The sequence below is a fragment of the Micropterus dolomieu genome, linkage group LG03, assembly GCF_021292245.1.
Source record: "Micropterus dolomieu isolate WLL.071019.BEF.003 ecotype Adirondacks linkage group LG03, ASM2129224v1, whole genome shotgun sequence".
NCBI lineage: Eukaryota > Metazoa > Chordata > Actinopteri > Centrarchiformes > Centrarchidae > Micropterus > Micropterus dolomieu.
Window position 1 is genome coordinate 29,042,490 of NC_060152.1, and position 20,514 is coordinate 29,063,003.

Here is a 20,514-nt window from a genome sequence, read left to right on the forward strand (position 1 = left end):
AAAAGTGCTTTAGAAAAAAATGACAGTTTTTTAGTTTTACACAGGTTTGGAAAAATGACTGTCATTTCTTTTCAGAAATATACATACCATGCTGTCAGCTAGCATAGTTGACAGTTTATCATTGAGAAAAAAATCTAGTGGATGGCAATAGGCTTGGCATAATGCATGAGTGTTTGATGGTTTCTACAGTTAACTCTAAAGGAGAAGTGGGAGGCGAGATTCTGAGCATTTCTCCCTTTTATCTCCTTCACAGGTGTCAAAATGGAAGAGAGCCTCCCTCCTGGCACCAGCTTGAAATGCACAATCTGTAACTACACGGCAGATTCTCTTATTACATTCCAGCATCACATCATGTCTCACCTGTCACAGGCGGCCTTCAGATGCAATCACTGCCATATCAGCTTCCAGAGCCACAGGGAACTCTTACAGCATCAGGACTTACATGGGCACGGCAGCAAACTTCACAGGGAAGGCGACGGCACCGAGCATTCCCCCAGGGGGCCTGAGGAAAGCCTCCAGCAGCAGCAGCAGGCCCGCACTGAGCTGGCCAACAGGAAGGATGCTCTACTGGGAAGTCCCAAAGGGGCCCTCAACAAGGAGACCAGCACAGACGGAGAGGCTGACAAGGCTGAGAAGAAGCCCATGCTGTCTGTTCAGAAGGGAGAGGCCCACCCAGGAAGCAAAGCCAGTTTTTCTTACACTAGGATCAAGTCTGAGCCCTCAAGCCCCCGGCTGGCCTCCTCCCCTGTGCAGCATAACATGCCTACATTTCCCATGGGCCCCTTCTTGTCTCAGTTTGCTTTCTCCCAAGACATTTCTGTAGTCCCGCAGGCTTCTGAGATTCTGGCTAAAATGTCAGAGCTAGTTCACCGGAGGCTGCGCCATGGAGGGAACAGCTATCCCCCTGTCATCTACAGTCCTCTTATGCCCAAAGGGGCCACCTGTTTCGAATGCAATATCACCTTCAGCAACCTGGACAACTATTTGGTCCACAAAAAGCACTACTGTAACAGCCGCTGGCAACACATGGCAAAGTCCCCTGACTTCTCTGCCCTCTCAGATAAGGTCCCTGAGGCGGTGAGCCCCAACAGTGGTCACAGTTCTGTTAGCATGTTGGCCGGCTGCCACCCTACAGAGGCTGACAACCACCTCATGCAGTCTGCCTGTCTGAACTCCAGTGTGTTGGACATGATCAATGCTGGGGCTAAAGGACCTGATAAGGATCTAGCAGGACAGGTGAAGAAGGTCTCTACCCCAACTGGGGCAGAGGAGAGGCAGAATGGCAAGCAGATGGAGGGGAAAAGCCCCAGTACGGGTTTGGTGGAAAGTGACAATGACCCAAACAAGACAACCTGTGATGCCTGCAATATCACCTTCAGCCGTCACGAGACCTACATGGTCCACAAGCAGTACTACTGTGCCACCCGTCACGACCCACCCATGAAACGCATGTCCACCAACAAGGTACCCTCCATGCAGAGAACCATGAGGACCCGCAAGCGCAGGAAGATGTATGAGATGTGTCTCCCTGACCAGGACCACCAGAGGCCCCCTATGGGTCAGCCTGGTTTCCTCGGGGTTCCGCCAATGAACCCTTGTACATCCCAGGAAGCTGTAGAGAGCCTAGCAGACCGCTTCCACCCCCGCTGTGACATCTTCCCAGGTATGGTACCCAAACACCTGGAGGCCTCTCTGACTGTCACTAAACCTATTCTGGCTCCCAAATGCAATACAGTGGAGCAGCAGGAGCTAGATGCTCCCATTGATCTCAGCAAAAAGTGTTCGCCAGTCCCTGACAAGACATGTAGCTCCCCCAAAAGACTGTTGGACTATCACGAATGTGCAGTGTGCAAGATAAGTTTTAACAAAGTGGAGAACTACCTGGCGCACAAACAGAACTTTTGCCCTGCAACAGCCGCCGCCGCTGCTGCTGCTGCCGCTCAGCAACAGCCACAACCGCAGCAACAACACAGTGAGACTGGTAGCCTGGAGACGACCATGTTCCCAGATATGAAGAGTGACGGCAACCCTGATGACGTGTATGATAAGAGCCCAGGCAAATGTGAGAAGAATGGCAATGGGAAAGTAATGGTGCAGAATGGAGGCATGTTCCCCCCTCACCTGGGGCCTGTGTCGGGACTCAAGCCTTTTGCTGAGCCCCAACTCATCCCATCAAAAGATGAGAACAAGAATATGTTTCTACCCCACTGCCTTTATCCCGGAGCAATAAAGAAGGTTAAAGGTCCTGAGCAAATATCGCCGTATTTTGGGATAAAACCAACCGATTATGTGACCGGGGGAGCAGTGATGCAGGGAGAGGCCAGCGAACAGGAGCAGAGCGTTAATGGGGGAGGAGGAGGCGCAGGAGGAGGGGGAGAGACAGGAACAACCAGAGAGCAGGCCCAGCAGCCTGCTGCTAATGGCTGCCCCCATCCTGGCAAGGAGCCCCTTCCCCTACTGCCCAAAAACCGGGGCATGGTCATCGTCAACGGGGGGCACAAGCCAGAGGACCGTTCAGGCACAGCTCCACCACAGCAGGAGAACCAGCCCCAGCCAGACGGCCAACCTCCCAATCCCTCACCTACGTGGGCCACCGAGAACCAGGCCGACTCCAACGAGAACATGTCGCCTTCCTCAAAGTCTCCAAACGATGAGGCAGCACCCACAGCCAACAAAGGTGTGAACGGCTCTGGAAGTGGCAAGTACTGCCGCCTCTGTGACATCCAGTTCAACAACCTTTCAAACTTTATTACCCATAAGAAGTTTTACTGTTCATCACATGCTGCAGAGCATGTAAAATAAGTTGAGAAGATTAAGACACGTTCTTCTTCTCCTACCCAAACCCACCCCCCCGTTCCCCAACTTTTCCCCCTTTTTTCTCCTTTGTTTTGGTACACTGTTGTGTCTGGAATAGTGCATCACGCAGTGCTAAATGCTGCTTGTGGACAATCAAGAGAAGCTTCTTCTTTCATCGTTTTAAGACTTAAAAATGCAAAACCATTGGTTAAAAAAGAAAAAGAAAAATGAATCAAGAATAATATTGGTGCCACTTTCACATTAATTTATTTTACAATCAGTATTAATAGGGGTAGTGATCTTAATTTAAATTCAAAATGAAATTTATATCAGAGTTGTTTGTAATGTTATTGTATAGTCATTCTTGTGTAGCACACATATTGTTTACACTGTAATGTAGGCTCAATGAAACAATAGACAATACAAAAATGAGATGCATTTTAGACACAAAAATAGCTACTGAGGCACTTGTGTATTCTTATTTGCTGTACCAGTTTCTGTATATGCCCAAAATGTCACATGCAGATTGCTACTAATGACTTGTTTGCCTTAAAAAAAATCTCCATTTGGGGGTGATAACCAGGCACAACCCTGCATCTCACATTTTGGCATATACACATGGCTTTGCATACATATGTGGCTGTTTGTCCCTGTCTCTTTTCTTCAACTCAGATGTGGATGTTTTCATGAGGATGGCAGCATTCTTGTATAGTACTCGTATTTCTGTTTGATGATACACTTTGGTCTCCCTTTTTGAAATTTGCTCTCAATGCAATACTTTGTAAATTAGGGAACATTACTGAAAGCAGTATTATGAAATGGGGACTGTGCATATAATTATTTGTAACCCCATAGGGAAAAAAAGAAGTTGTACAAGAATTACGTTTATTGCTGATGAACAAAATGGGTGGGAGGTCAGTGGGGATACTGATGTAAAATGATCATTCCAATGTCCTGATTATGGGAGAAAATGTTTCTTAAAACGTTGTTGCTATGCATGTATATGGATGGAATTAAATTCCAGATCTGTTGGAAATTTTTATTTTGATGTGGTGTCATAATTAAAAACTTAAATCCTCAGGATAAACCACCGTTGTCTGGTCGTTCTTTCACACTCCTGTATGTAATGTTTTCCACAGAATTAAGCACAGTGCAGTTAAAAGCAGACGCAAAAATACATAAAGATGTATTTACAAAAAAAAAAAAAGCCAAATTAGCTTTGCAGACCAGAATCCTCTGTTTGCAAATTATAAAATGAATCCATCAATGGAAGTCTAAAAATAGGTTTAGGTCCACGTCTGGTTGTGATGTAACTCAATTATATGCAAGTAACAAATGACAGAAGCTGATGCAACAGAGACGGAGGAACTCAGTATGCCTTTCCCCTGTGGCTATAACATGTTAGAATATTAAGACAGAAGTAGATAAGAAGTATCAGGTTAAGCAATGATGTGTGTGGCCTTTCCATTGATAAGGAGCAATGTGTTAATTTTTGGCACTGGCCAATCAGGTAAAGAGAATGAAATAACTTGAAAGATTAGATTTTCTGAATCTAAGACAGCAAATATTTCATCACTGAATACCCTCTAGTTAGTTTCAATTAAAAAAAATCCAATAAGCAGAGCTGTGCAAAGATATGTTAAAAAAACTGACTTCTAGATGAACCTTATCAGGTATATAGACAATCTCTACAGATTGCTGCAGGGAACGGTAAAAAAGATAACTTGAATATTTTATTGAATATTTAAAACATATTCAACAATTACTCTGTACAAGTCTGGGGTATAGTTACATGTTGGCCACGGGTCACTCGCTCTGCTGTTTGGCTTGTCGTTGATTGACTAGCTTCCTCAGGTGCTTGCTGATGGCAGATGGCTTCTTGTAGATCATTCGCCGGTCTGCTCCTTTTATGTGAATGTGATTGGCTGACGGGTAGGACTCCTCCAGAAACTTCTTTTGAAGCTTAGCAACCATCTGGTGCAGAGAAAAGATGATTTACTATGGGTTTTACACAGCCATTTCTACAGTATTGTTCAGCCACTGTACAAGCGTTAATAATGCATCATGGAGTTTTGCAGCTATAGGAAAAATTCTCACCTGGTTTAGGTGTTCTGGTATTTGCTGGTCAAAGGAATCCCCGGTGATCACACTCACTGACGTCCTGCCGGAGAGGGGCTTAAACTTTGTGATATCCCTTTAAAAACAACCAAAAAAAATGTATATACTCATTTTCCTTAAAACTTCAATGTTCATTTTGCCTACATCAAATATGCAAATAGCAGACACAGAAAGCAAATAATGGCATACCTAACTTGAGCTGCACTTTCATTTAAAAAGTAATGCTCATCCACAGCACTGCTCTGGTGGGCAGGGTTACTTAGTAGGTATTTCTGTAAGAGACAGAGAAAACAGACACAATATTTAAACAGTGTGTATTTATTGTCAGCAGCATCTTTCCATTGCTCAACCTTATTTAGAACCGTAGGATCATACTCTGATTGCCAGCGCCAAAAAAAATATAATACTCTTAACTTCTTAGTCCCATCCAAACTTTACATTTCCAAGATGATTTGGAAAAGATGGGGAAATTAACTACAACTATTACTATAGTAAGTCACTTTGAATGCAGTGAAGTCAGCTCCAGACAGAATACTGATATGACGTTGTAAATCTCAGTCTTGGTTCTCTGAGTCTCCTGCTGAGGGCAGGGAAAGTTCACCACGCTACCAGAAATATATGTGAATTCTCAAATTGAGCAGAATTCCCCTTTAACTGTGTCTATCGCCCACATGTGATGAGACTAGATAGCTTTGGAGCCGTTAACATAGCTGCAAACAATTCTGGTCCAGTTCAATTAAGCAGTGGTTACAGAACATGCCCTTGAGAAATGGACTGCATGCTCTATTGAGTCCGGCAAGCTTGTGAAAGTCTGTGCATGTTGTAACCTTCACTAGCCTGTCTACAAAACCTTTCTCTGTCCTTGGAGAATTCAAGCACAATGATGTCCTTATCTCCTTGGCAACAACTGCAATACTTGAAAAGCTGAAATAGGTCCCTCATCACTGCTGCCATCAAATCGTGGGTGGCTGGCAGCAGAGAACAAGGCGTCTTAACGAACTGTTCGCATTTATCCCAGAGCAGGCGTCGTCGCATCATACACAGGCATTTTATGCTGAACGGATGTTATAAATGTCACTGAGCGTTCACAGAGGGTCAATAAAGTGTAAGCTGTTTCTCCAAACAAAAAAAATAAAAGAATATGAAGGAGGACTGTATGGTTTAAATGCAATAAACGGCTACTAAATTACCTTTCCTGAAATAATCTCTCTTTCTCTATGCCCCTAATGCACCTAACATGAATGTTTGTTTCCCTGCTATAATAAGGTGTCAGTCTATAGAGAGCATTATTCCATGTTACCAAAGATATTGGTTGTTGTTCATCACCAGAATCCATTACTATTCCTCTGCCTTAGATGTTTTTCATAGCAAGTAAAAAATGACTACAGGACTTCATGACAGGCAGTGTCATTACTGGATGTGTGGGTTGTTTTGTATAGAGTCACAGCAGATCTGAGTATGGACAAGTGCAAAATAAAAAACCCTGCCCTGTAGTAAAACTTCATCTCTAATACACAACAAAAAGCTTGTCGGTTATATTAACAGCTTTTTCAGCTCCTTTCTACCTGTCAAAAGGCTGAGTTTACAATATAGGAGGCATCAGAAGATATAGAGCAATAGCAGCGTCACGTCAGCTCCAGGAACGGGTTCAATTTTCATTTCTTCTAAAATGACATCTGGTGTCATATCATGCCAAATTCACAGTCTCTGACGATATGAAGACAAACGCTTCTGCAATCGACATCCACTCCTATCTCGGCTGAGGAGGAGAAATGATTTTGCTCACACTAGCACCATCCTGTGGCTGTATAGCAAAGATGGGAGGAGTAAATTTAAAGTGCCTGAAACGTGCCGTTTTGTCCTCCACATTTCTAACCAGGTTAACAAAAGCTGAGCAGTCTGAGCAGAGGAACAGAGGCTAAGTATATGGCAGGATAGCACCTTCCTACCCTGATGACGTATGTTATATTCAACACTAAATCACCCCTGACCTGCTGTGTCAATTTAAAAAAAAAAGATTTCTGCAGCTTTATTCTTTAGTTTTTATTTTTTTGTCTCATAACCTTTCATCGTATGCATCGTGTGTGTGTGTGTGTGTGTGTGTGTGTGTGTGGGTGCACATTAGCCTGACCTGGCGCTGGATGACCTCCTCTGAGACATTTTCTCCTTTAATAGTTGGTTCGATGGCCCCAAGGATAATCAAAATGCGGCTCAGCCCTGTAGCTGCCGAAAATTGCCTGGTTTGGAGGGAGGGCAACAGCTTACCATACCTGAAGAAATACAAAAATTCACGCTCATAAAACTTTAGAACGAGACAAACTGAAGTCTAACAGTTTAACGATTTGAACTGCTGGTTTTAAAAGCTGCATTCATTGATTTTTGGCCACTTGTGTGCAGCAGGAGATGCTAAAAATATTGACATATTATAGTGTTATGAAGGCATTTTAGCTAACATTTTAGCAAATAACTGCCTATTTACAGCTCATGCAGACACGGAGAATCCATTAATATGTCAGCATTCATTTGAGGGATTAAAGTTTGACTCTCTTGCTCGTCATTAGCTACGTTTGTTTGTGGCACCAGGTTATCAGAGCTTTTTCATTGAAAACAGCCACCAGCTTCTGCTGAGCAATGTTGTAGACAGTTTGCGGGCAGTAAAACCAAAGTAATGTGTTAATAGATGCCAAAAGAAACCAAAGAAATAAGGAAGACTGCAGAATTTGGTGATAATTGTCTGTAGGAATTTGATGAAATGTTAACATCAAGAAAATCGAACAGTGCGGCTTTAAAGTGTAACCCTCAATGCCAGCATAAATTTCTATCATTTGTTTTCCAATAGTCTTATCTATAGTCTACATAAGGCAGCTGAAATTGATCAAGTTAGACTTAATTTGTGCTGCTCAACAACAAGCTCAAGTTTTGAATGGCTCTATTACAACGACATGGGGGATTTTTATGATCACAATAACAGTGACTCAAGCTAAAACATTTATAATATTGTCTTCCTCCGTTCTTTCTCCAACCCAAATTTCAAACTTTCTCTATGAAAACATTTGCCTGGGGAATGAGAAATACACTTTTTTTGGCAGATGAGAGAAGAAGAGCTGGTGGGATTTTGTAACTCAGGAGGCCCAATCGGTCTCGGCTCACTGGTGCTCTGAATTGGCTGGTCTCAGCCTGCGGAGCCCAATCAATAGTGCCGTGCGCCTGCTGCCGTCCTCGCCGCACCGCGCTGCCTGCCCCTACATGCAGCCAACACACTGTAGATCAGCCCACCCTGCACCAGGAAACACTCGCCGTCTCAGTTTTACTCCTGATCTGGGCCAGACTTAAATCACTGGGCCCCTATGTGCCATCGGTTTCTTTCTATTATATTCAATACTACATTAAATTTCAATATCTGATATTTGACTATGAATAAAATATCCGAATAGATTGGCAGAAGATGCTTTCTTAGTGGACAGGGGATGACGCTTATTGACTTTGGTGCCGCCGCGAGGTTGACATTTGTGTTTTTTCAGTAAAATTTCTCAATAGTGATTGATTGGTTGCTATAAAGTACAAACAAATATGTTAATGAAGGTTAATTTAGATAACTTTCTAAAAAAAAAAATAAATAAATAAATGTATTTGATAGTAGCAGTAAAGATACACACAGTGTAATTAACAAATGTTAGCCCATGATAAACATGGGAAACATTACTTGCTGATTATCAGCGTTCAACATTGTCATTGTGAGCATTTTCAGAATCAGTTTTATTCGCCAGGTATGTGTACATGTACGAGGAATTTGACTTTGTACATTGCTCACGATGTCTTTAAGCAACCTCACAGAGCTGTTAGCATGGCTGTTCACTCTGTATTACAGTATACTGTAACATGCAGGCAGTCTTCAGCGCTGCTTCACTGCAGTTATACTGATCATATCATAAATATACACTTTTCATGTGTAAAATAACCCATTTCATCTGTTGTTGATATGACATCGCTACCCAAAGAACTGAAGCTTGAAATATCAAGCTCTGACAAAGCATGTCAGCGCTGATTGGTCAGATAACAGCGGAGGATGGGTGTTCAACTGCTACAAATGGCTATGTAAAGATAACATATCTGCCACAATCATGGCAAAGAGACAATACATACAGGCCAATAACAGATATACGCAGAAGGGGGGAAGGAAAGGGGCCTGTTCTAATTTTTAGTCTTCAAGTAGACAGAAAAAACTTTCCAAATCAGGCCTCCAGAGAGTGACATTTTGACATTTTCATCTTCCTTTCCACAGTTTTCCCCCGAAGTCATTCTGGCACCACAATTTAGAACTGACTCTTCGACCTGGCTCTAAAGGGACTTCGCAGTCTCTGCACATTTTCCACCTGTCACCCTTTTCTTACCCCTTGATTCCAAAAATAAAGGGAGAAAAAACTCTCTCCCTATCAGCCCCCAAGTTCGAATCTGGTCAAATCATTCCTGGGTCTGGCATTGAACATTATTTCAAGGATTCTCCAGCCACCTGTCCTATTCCCTCCTCTTTTTTCCATTTTTAATTCTGCCCCGGAGTGAGGATTATGCGAAGCAAGGCATGCGTGTCAAAGGGAAATTTAGTGGGTAAAGACAGCCAAGATTGGCGGGATGAATTAAACAGATAACGGGAGGAGACGAAGTGGGGGAACCATGTAGAGCAAAACGCCTCACCGATGTTGGTCATTTCAGAGGGGCTCTTTTTTCCCTCCCCACAGGAGCGAGGAGGCAATATCTAAATTAATAAAGTGATGAAATGAGTTTGTGCCGTGGACTTTCTGCTGTTTGACTTTCCCATCTGGATTAGTGCAGGCTGAATGGACGCTCTGTTACTTTTGTTACAACTGCGCAATTCACTGTCGGAATTTGGCCCTGTAGTGATAAGGCTCCCCTCTTCCTCCTCATTACCATCTCATTTCATATGCAGGGCCTCTGTTACCTGAGAGCCTGCTCACACACAAAACACGAACTATTACACGAGCTTCTGCCAAATATTACAATGAGAAGAGAACATTTAAACACGGACTATTACACGAGGCTCAACTAACTATTACGCCGAAGGAACATTTTTCAAAAAAGCGGTTCCCGCAAAGACTTCCAGAGACTACCACAAAAAGGAGGGCACACAGACGTGGTCAGGTACATGATGAGGCCCACAACTCTCCACAGGCAGGACAATTTGACCGTATTTGGAAGATTCCTAATCGTCAATGATTTGTTAGCATCAAGATTCATCACAGCGAGCAGAACATTTAACTTCAAATTTTACATGAAGGATGACACAAGGCCATAATCCCACAATCAATTTGTAGTACGTAAGTCTCAAATGGTTTCACACAGTAAAATGTAGTCTTGAAGAAGCAAAAGATAGTGTTGAAATCAAGACAAAACTGTAAGTTTTAAAAATTTGTATGTGAAATACCAGGATACATAACATATGAGTGACCTTCTAGTCAGACACATCCGACCAGTGAAGTTAGTGTGAGTATACTCCCCTGCATATGTATTTTGTATTTATTTATTTTATGTAACTATGTTTGACTGGTTTTATTGTAGTGTATTTGAGTGTCATTATCTAAATTAATAAAGTGATGAAATAAAAGCTATAATTATTATTACTTTGAATGATTTTATTGATAATGATATAGGTATTTAATGTGTTGGTTTGTCGAGGCAAAAGCATCCAACTGCATCACCTCAGTCCCTTTTCAGACCTCTCTTCTCAGACCCCTCAGACCAGGAGTGTATTTAGCACAGACAAAACATAACAAAACAGTTATTTAAACGGGAAACAGTGTCAAGTTGAACACCCTGTTGTGTAACGCAAGTAATGCAACTCTGGCTGATGAGAAGGCCATTCTTTGCGTTGTTTTCTAAGAGTTTTCAGAGTCTGATGAAAACGGTCCTAAATACGTGTTTTAACAAAATACGCAATACAATGTTACTGGCTATGAAGTCTAGAATGCAAATTTGCAAATCCTACTATGGCGAATGTGTGTGTTTGAAATGGCGGTAAGCCATGACTAAGCATAATAACACTAGATCACCCCTTCCAAGGATTTATGTGTAGACAATAGATTCATCAGACCTTACTAATGTTCAGTGAAATGACCCAGATGGACCCCGGTAGTTATAAACATACAAAAACGTTTATTCATGAATGAGTTGCTGCTGTGAACAAATGGACTGCCTTCAGAAGAAATTATTATGGTACAACAATTTTGAGCTTATTTGCCTGTTTTTTTTTTGTTGTTTTTTTAGGGAGGACTACGTCAGAAACGTCATCGTCCGGCTAAGCCAATCAGAAGAAGAGTAGGGCAGGTAATGCTTCGCTGTAATAGGATTCACGTCCAGAATAGGCCTATACACATCATTGCTGACTGGGTAACAACTCAGGAAAATGAAAAACAAAGTACAGTGTTCTAGTTGCTGACTACACCTGGTTTATTAGAACGGCATTTGTTGGAAAGCTAGACGCTGGCAGCCAATGAGGTACCCATAGACTGTATAATCCACAGACTGTATGCCAGTGTTAGCTAACACGCTAACTCAAAACAAACTTTTAAATAATAGGCGTAAGATCTGAGTGAAGATTCAGCAACTGGATTGCTTATTTCTCGCCTCATAAACAGATTTTGGTGGACTACTAAGGTGAAATAAGTGAACGTTTACATAGCTTACTAAATATAATGGAACCCTATTACTCATGCTCAAACCCCATTGGCTCACAGAACAGGGGCCCTCAGGAGGGAGGACTGCAGTTTCAACTCTCTTCAACTACAGTAACTTAACGACCTAATACGTGGAGCATCCCACAAAGTGAACATGTAAGAATGTGTAAGGTCTAGGATCTAGGTTGTTGAAAAAGCGACACTGTATGGTGACACTGGGACCAACATCATCAATTTTGATGAGTGCAGTGCATTTCTGCGACAGACCACAATGGAAAAAGTGGTACTAATATAGATTTTTTTTCCACATGTAGTGATACATCTTGTCTCTAATGATCTTTGTTGGGAGTTAGACTTGCGCAGTTCCTAGTTAAGGACTACTAGCCAAGCAGAAGCAGAGAAGGGCAGGTCAGTGAGAAGCCCGTAAACATCGGTTCAGCTGTATATCCCCTTACCAGCTGAGAAACATGGACTGGAGATAGAGTTTAAGAACGGTGAGTAATTAATCTGTAACAAAAGTATCTTTCATCCATAAAGTTATAACGGAGCTCTGTCTCTACATCACAGTAACATCTTTATGTCCACTGACTGCCTGGAGGGTAGCTATTGTTTGGAAGGGAGAGGAGAGGTGTGTGCTGCAGCTCAGTGTTATTCCACCGGTGATTTTGAGGGCGGAATAGCTGCTTGGCGAGCGTTATAAGACGCGCATTTTGCTTGAAAACTACAAACTGGACTACAAATGAGCTGTTTTCAGCCAGTTCAGGAGCAGTGGTTGGGGTGGACTTTGGGCTTTTTCACTTTGCAACCCTATTACATGCACAAAAAAAGATACATAATTCAATAAAGGAGACGGAAAAAGGCAAAAAGCATAATACCACCTCTTTAACAAAAGATCCTGCAGCAAATTTAAGAATATAGTGATTTTTTACACTGACAAACATTTTAAAAGGCAATAGCCTGTCACAAATTTTAACACTGCCCTAGTTTTCAGAATTCAATAAACTGTGAAAACTTTTGAAATCAGACCCAGAGAGAGTGACCTTTTCATGATCCTTGCCACATTTTTTATGCAGGCTTTATCTGTGACACAGTAAAACACACTGTTGCAACTCAGATCAAACTTTACATCTTCCTCTGGCCTTCATGAAACACAGCCAACGAATCAACACTGACATTAGGCCTACACTATACAATCATACCAGAGTAAAAAAGTAATTTTAAAGTCATTGCTTGGAACACAGACACTACAGTTTGGTATCACATTTTTCTCATTTTCAAGAACAAAACAATCTCACAAATTAAAAAGGAAATTCATATGAGACTCAAATTGCGCTCGATTGTATTCCTTCACTATTTAATCATGTGTTTATATGTTGGATTGTTATACCTTTTTGTAGTTGTGTGGTTGTAATAGCCCAGTTTCCCCATGGGAATCATTAAACTTCATACTTTACGCCAACAAGGAGCAGAAAAATGGTTTTTGGAGAGCTTTAATCTTGCAACAAATTTACTGCTGTTCCTTGATACAGTAAATGCATTCTGGTTGCATTCTGTTTAATTATCTGATTGGTATCTGATATAAATTGTGCTGATTCTGTTTTTATGAATACTCAAGGACAGTTGAAAATGTATTCCAGCTACCATAATTATTGTACATTCCATTTTAGTAGCATATCTGCATTCTTCATTACTAGCCTGATAATCAGACTTAATTGCCATTTTGTTTCACTTCATTCATTCACTATTTGAATAGCTAAACAAATCTAAAGCAATTCAGTTCAGAGGTCTGGAACCAGGCTATGTTTTACACTTCATATTGCTCAGTGGAGACTGATCATACTGTATGTGTGGTTGTGAAAAACGCAACATAGGTATTTACAAATCATTTAAATAGAGTAGAAGCAGAACTTCTAAACTGCCCAAATACAAGACAACTGAAACATAAAGGTGAAATCCCCAACTTGAAGGTGTAATACCCAGTATTAACACAAGGTGTCACTCAAGCACCACAGCCGACGTCAGGCTGATTCCAGCATCCCTCTTCTGCTCTCAGTCTTCCTCCCTGCATCAATACTATAGATTACACTGGGGTAAATACACAGGGGCCACAGCAGCCCTGCTTCATTAGTAGAACGCAAGAGCAATAGTTATGCTTACAGTGGTTCTAATTACAATTAATTGTGATTCCTGACTCGTCTGGGAGTCTCTGAATGAATGGGGAGGTATCAGGGAGGGGCACCGCATTGTGAAGCATAATGAATCGCACGCTGTTGAAGCCTGCAGGGTCAGATACAGAAACTGAACTGAACTATAAGTACACATAACATACTATAACGCACACATATATAGTATATCACAATTTATTCTCTATTGAAAACTGCTTTACATTTTACACCAAATGTCTTTCATATCAATCATGCAGTTTATTTTTAACTAATTTTGTGCCAAAAGATGATCGAAGAGAATTTTTTAAAACATTTGTATTAGTTGAAGTTAATCAACAGTCTCTGCGCCATAGCTTTTGTCAGGCTTTGGTCATACTGCTTCATTTTATTTCAGCTGTCTCAACTTTTTTTCTGTTTCTCTTTTTCCCTTCATTCCTCTATCTCCCTCTTTCCCTCCCTCCCTCCATCCATCGGCCCATGGCTGGGTGATTGCTGCCAATCTTAGCCAAGGATCCCTAAGGAGGGGTTTAGAGCAGGGCTGTGCTCCAGTGGGTTATTGACCGCAGCTCACAGTGAAAGCGAATGGGCTCTGAGGGGGAGACTGCATATGCCATCACTGACTGCTAGTTTACCAATCAAGGCAGAGAGAGCGAGAGAGAAAGCGAACACTAACAGATTACATAATGCCACTTATGGTGTTAGATTAACTACTGTAGCATCCGAGTATTAAAATGTTTATATATCTCAACAATGGAAGGTACAGTACAGAGGAGACGAGAGAAGAGATGAGAAAATTGTTAAGCCTGTACATCTACCCGCTAACAAAGTGCTGTGAGGAAGGATAGAAACACTCCTTATGTCCTCATAATAAACGCTGTCTGGCTTAGAAATCAAACCAGATGCAGCAGTTGTGAGACTCTGAACAGTCGTCCATCAAGTGTCACACGCTGCCTGTCATACATAGAAGGCTCCAGGTGAGCCGCAAAACATGTCTATCTGCTACACGCTGCAGCAAGCTGTGCGGGTAACTGTTGGGAGTGTGTGTGATATGTATACAGACAGTTTATACTGTACATGTTTGTGTGCTGAGCATATTAATGACAGGTAGGATTATGCAGGCCTGCTCCCACAGCTGTTAGGCCTGCACTGACAGACTCGTCACCTCACACACCCCCTCCAGAATGCACCATATATCTACACAAACATAAACAGCGGATATATATAGCTTGCATACACATATAAGCTAAAACAATCTCACTTGATATTCTTTTGCTACGTACCTGTATACAGACCTTAACTAAAGACTTTGTGCCTCAGCATCAAACTCAAATTATTCAAATTATGACTGATGACTAACACTTAAAAGAACTCAGACGCAGAGGAAAGGGATGAGGAGACTTTCAAGTGGTGCTCCTGTGAGGGCCGAGTTGCACTAAACACAGTAATGGTACATTAAAACGGGGAGTTTGCCAATCAATCAGCATTCATTAAATTGTAAGGACCATCCCATTAGACGAGAGTGTTCCCCACTGTTTCTGCTCTCTGAGCAAACATATTCCCCATGGGGTAAATTAGTTTTATACTCCACACACAAACACACTCAGCTGCAGAAAGACAGGAGACACACACGCTTGAGTGTGTAAATGTACAGCTAAATTCCTTCTTTTAAAACACAAGATGAAAGAATTATAAGAGCAATTTCCTTAGTGATATTTATTATAACCTTTGAAGGCATTTGTCAAATTCCATCTGAAATCTCTAACCAGGGACGGTCTCTTTGAGAATCCAGAAAGCCTAATTATTATAAACAGAACACTATGTGGCCAGAAGTGTGTCGACTTGGCCCCTAATGTCGGGCTGCAACTACTGATTATTTCCATTATTGGTTAATCAATGAATCACTTGATCGGTCAGAAAATAGGTGCAGAGGAAAATCCCAAATAAGAAAGTTGACCCCTTACAACAAGTGCACATAAGCAAACGCCTACACTCACACATTCATAAGCGCACACACAAGCACGCAGAAATACCATCCTCAGGAGATGGTGGCGATTCATTTTGTAGGATGTAACAGAACTAATTTTGGGAGTGAGCCTCTGTTAATGAGCAGGTCTTTGATGTGTAAATCCTCCAGTCCCAGTGCAAAGCTGATACGGTCTCCAACAATCCTGCTCAGGTGCAGCCCTGCTCCCTTCTGCATTTCTTATCTTGTGTACCAAATACTGTAAGGCCTCCGACAGCTAATAAACCCGTGTCTAAGAGAAAGAAATACACACCGACATGCAGCCATGGTGAATGAAAAAAATAGACCAAAAATGAGGAGGAAAAGCTAGTCAAAGAAAGCCAGCGGCACAGGAAGCTGTGGTGCCACATCTCTTAAATCGACTTCATACTGTAAATCCCCATTCCAGTTTCCATTTTTACTACACCGTGGAAATCCGGCACCAATGACAAAATAAATGTTATGAAGTAAACCTAAGTTCATTTCATTACTCCATTACGTTCCCACAGAATAATTAGATAGTGGCTGCACTGTCATGTACTCAGAGAAATGAATGCCTATTAATCAGAGGATAATTGGACACATACCCCTGATAAATGGTGCTGCTCCACTTTGAGTCACGTACAAATTAGGCAATTTTCAAGGATCCATTTCTTATCTGGCTTGACTCATGCTTATATAAGCCGTGAGCTAATATTGGTGGACGGAACTACAGATGCACTAAGTCATGAAGTCATGCCCAAAATAAGATTACTGGATTTAACTTTATTTATTTTCTGTGATCTCTAAGTGCATATTATCTCCCTGTTTGTGTTTCTAGATGACATCACAAAATATTACATTATGTGAACAGAAATATGTTTTTTAAACTCTTAGATCCGCTTTGCTGGCATTGAGGGCACTTGAGAAGGAAATACCTGCTGCAATAAAAGACAATGAACATTCGGGGTATTTCTTGATCTTAAATAAAGCAGACTGAGCCTTATTTTGAAGGCGAATGCGAAACACAAAGTTGTTTTGCAGATGAACACATTTATTTCATCTTATTTTGTTTGGTAAAAACCTGATTTTGGAGTTGGTTTTGATTTTAACTAATTATCTCTGAATTTAAGAAATACTAAATTCATCATATTTGGAGCTTTATTTTTGCAACAAATTTACAAAGCAACATACTTATGCTTCATTATATTATTTACTGCGCTCAAGTAAAGGGAAATACATATAAATCAAATACAAATCAAATTTTATACTTCCGAAGAGGGCTATAAGAACTGTATAAAAACTACTACCACTATCCAACAACTGACCCACTGTTTTAAATTAAAGGCTCTAAAATTCACAGACTTGGTAGATTTTAAAACAGCACAAATCATGCATACGGTCAAAAACTAATTAACTGAAAGTTGAAACAAAAGTTCAGGACTAAAGGAAAAAAGGTCATTGTATTTCTGTTAAAGGGGTACATTAATGTATTAATCGCTGTACGGATGAACAGAACATGTGTAGCACACAAGAAATAATTAAATGGAAAAATGCATGATCCCAATGGCATGCTGGTATTAGTATAGTTAGGAATAGTGTAATTTTGACTGATGTTATGTTTTACATCCAGTGAAATAGGTAGTATTTTGTAAACACCGTAAGAGAAATAAGCTGTATTTCATTGGGTGGAATTGTTTTCCTTTTGTTGTAGTTTTTCACTTTCAATTGACAAAAAACACAGGACAGACACACTCCAGAGATTTGTTCATTATGTAGCCATCGCTGCTCGGCTGTCAGCTACAACCTAAAGCTTAGCGTGGTTTTCTAAATGATATAATGGATTAATTATTGTCTCCTCAGCAGTGAAATACCTTTTAATGATAACACATGACATGCTTGCTGTACTTGTAAACAATCTGAGATAGTGTTAGTGTTGCATAATTGACACTTCCAACAATATTCCTCCTCTTCACTCCCAGTTATCATTAATAATCCCCCCCCCCCCTATGATAATGAAAGCATAATGAGATATATGCTGTGACAATTACTACCACTTGACATATATCTTGCCTGGAGGATTAAAGCAGTGTTATTACACTCTCTGTCACTCAGTCCCGACCACCACCACAACCCTCGATCTCCCCTCATCTGTTTCACGCTAAAAGGGTGCGATCAGCTAATTAGTTTCTTTGGCCTCCAATTAATCATGATAATGAGCCCCACCCTGCAAAGATAATCAACTCTTCTCACCATAAAGGCCAATAAGGGAAGAGTTTGGAGTTTGACTCGTGAAACACGCTAGCGTTGCTGCCTCCCAATCTCCTCATGCTAATCCTCTTTTTCTTGATACATTTCCTATTTTCTTCTCCTCTTCCCTGTCTTTATCTGTCCCTCAGAGCTTCCTATCGTCCTCCTTGCTCCTTTCCAAGCTCCTCTTTTCTCAATCTTCTTTTACATTCCACTTTTTCACATCCCTCCCTACTTTCTGCATCTTCAGCATCTTTCTATTCTCCCTCTTCCTCCACTTTTTCCCCCACTTCTCTCCTTCCTACCCCCCTGAAAGCAGCTATAAACTCACCAGTAGTCTTTCCACTGGTCCTCCTCAAAAACGTCCTCTGGGATGGGATCAATCAGCACCAGGTCTGACACTTGCCTGAGGACAAAGGGAGGACACACACAAACTCAGATGAAGTAAGACTCATTGACTGCTCTTGTCCACTTTACCGCACCACCCCTGCCTTGGCTGTAATGAGTGTGAGATGGATGGTGTCATCTGGTCAGTCTTTCAGTAGATTCGTCTGTCCTCTGTCCCCACAGATAGATGACCACACGTATACCAGTTCCAGTGGCAATATTTCCATTTGGACAGGTGTCATCCACTCACCACTAGTTCATTTTCTCTCTTAACGGCAGCAACATCATGCTTGATTAAATACAAAATCTTTCATCCCTGGTACGGGCTACTTCTCATGTTAATCACTATGTTGTCTCTGAGATGGCTGAGTAATGGGAGATGATGGGAATGGACACTGGAATAGATTTTGTTAAGTGTGTGTTTGGGAGGCACTGCATGCCATATGTTATAAAGCAATTTCCAGACTACCGATTTTTTATTTTACGTCTTATGTGAGTGATGTTGAGATTGTGTCAAAGCAACTTTTTAGTAAATAGTAAATCATGCTGGAAAGCACAAGTCTTATAGCGTTAATTTGTACTTATCATTTACTGTGTTCAATCGTGGGAAATACCTATTAAAATAAATAAAAAGCCACTTTTATTGACCACACGTACACCTTAAGTTCTTAAGTTCCTGCCTGGTTAAATAAAGGTTTAATAAAAAAAATAATACATTTATATTCCCAAACAGAGCTATAACAACTGTGAACAAAAAATACTGCACCAACTCACCCACTTTATTAAATTAAAGGTTCTAAATTCAGACACTTGGTAGATTTACTAACAGCAAAATATAGCATACCTGTATGTATGTCTTTTTTGTTTGTGGCCTTGTTTTTAATGTGCCAGAGTGAGTCATTAGGTCATTTCTTTCATCCATTTGTATGTGTATTTATTTGAGCAACTCTAGTGAAGTTACAGCAATGTTTATTAAAGTGCACTGTCCCTGTTAAATAAACCAATAAAAATACAAATTTTGCTTGTGTCAGTAATTTCATTTTGGCACCGGTTAGTAGTATTTAAGCAATTTAGTAATGCACTTTTAAAAAGCTTACAGGGCTACAGATGAAAAAAGAATGGCCAAAATTTAAGTAGGTGAGGATGAGATGCAAGTCCCTACTATGGGTTGTGCTCCTAGAGCTCAGGATCCTACATTTCCCATAATGATTAATTCTCATCCTGCTTGTCTGGTAAATCACATCTTTCAAACTCCAAGCAGTTTGTAATGCTTTCTGTTATAAATATTTAGCCTTCAAGGCAAGCCCCAGGCCGAGATATACAGTGAGGAAAATAAGTATTTGAACACCCTGCTATTTTGCAAGTTCTCCCACTTAGAAATCATGGAGGGGTCTGAAATTGTCATCGTAGGTGCATGTCCACTGTGAGAGACATAATCTAAAAAAATAAAATAAAATCCAGAAATCACAATGTATGATTTTTTAACTATTTGTATGATACAGCTGCAAATAAGTATTTGAACACCTGAGAAAATCAATGTTAATATTAGCATTTGTAGCCTTTGTTTGCAATTACAGAGGTCAAACGTTTCCTGTAGTTTTTCACCAGGTTTGCACACACTGCAGGAGGGATTTTGGCCCACTCCTCCCCACAGATCTTCTCTAGATCAGTCAGGTTTCTGGGCTGTCGCTGAGAAACACGGAGTTTGAGCTCCCTCCAAAGATTCTCTATTGGGTTTAGGTCTGGAGACTGGCTAGGCCACGCCAGAACCTTGATATGCTTCTTCCAGAGCCACTCCTTGGTTATCCTGGCTGTGTGCTTCGGGTCATTGTCATGTTGGAAGACCCGGCCTCGACCCATCTTCAATGCTCTAACTGAGGGAAGGAGGTTGTTCCCCAAAATCTCGCAATACATGGCCCCGGTCATCCTCTCCTTAATACAGTGCAGTCGCCCTGTCCCATGTGCAGAAAAACACCCCCAAAGCATGATGCTACCACCCCCATGCTTCACAGTAGGGATGGTGTTCCTGGGATGGTACTCATCATTCTTCTTCCTCCAAACACGGTTAGTGGAATTATGACCAAAAAGTTCTATTTTGGTCTCATCTGACCACATGACTTTCTCCCAT

The 20,514-nt window shown here is 41.2% G+C and overlaps 2 protein-coding genes across 4 annotated transcripts in view; one reads left to right on the top strand and one right to left on the bottom strand.

The window, feature by feature from the left end:
- Nucleotides 1-3,877, top strand: part of zfpm2a (zinc finger protein, FOG family member 2a) — a 115,221-nt gene extending 111,344 nt beyond the window's left edge. For both annotated transcript variants that reach the window (XM_046044909.1, XM_046044910.1), the window contains one exon: nucleotides 254-3,877. In XM_046044909.1, coding sequence (XP_045900865.1) covers nucleotides 254-2,802 — 2,549 coding nt within the window. In that variant the 3' untranslated portion in view covers nucleotides 2,803-3,877. The remainder of the gene's footprint in view (nucleotides 1-253) is intronic.
- The window catches only part of si:dkey-122a22.2, a 33,176-nt gene that overhangs the window by 8,317 nt on the left and 4,345 nt on the right, over nucleotides 1-20,514 (bottom strand). Inside the window, exons 7-11 of one of the 2 annotated variants that reach the window (XR_006824432.1) lie at nucleotides 18,331-18,405; nucleotides 7,046-7,184; nucleotides 5,104-5,186; nucleotides 4,894-4,990; nucleotides 4,589-4,770 (exon numbers count right to left, since the gene is read on the bottom strand). Coding sequence is in view for 1 of the 2 variants with exons in the window: in XM_046044912.1 (XP_045900868.1) it covers nucleotides 4,603-4,770; nucleotides 4,894-4,990; nucleotides 5,104-5,186; nucleotides 7,046-7,184; nucleotides 18,331-18,405 (562 nt within the window). In the remaining variant the exon portion in view is untranslated. Of the gene's footprint in view, nucleotides 1-4,516; nucleotides 4,771-4,893; nucleotides 4,991-5,103; nucleotides 5,187-7,045; nucleotides 7,185-18,330; nucleotides 18,406-20,514 lie in introns of those variants that run through there. The other variant, XM_046044912.1, reaches the window with a different exon arrangement.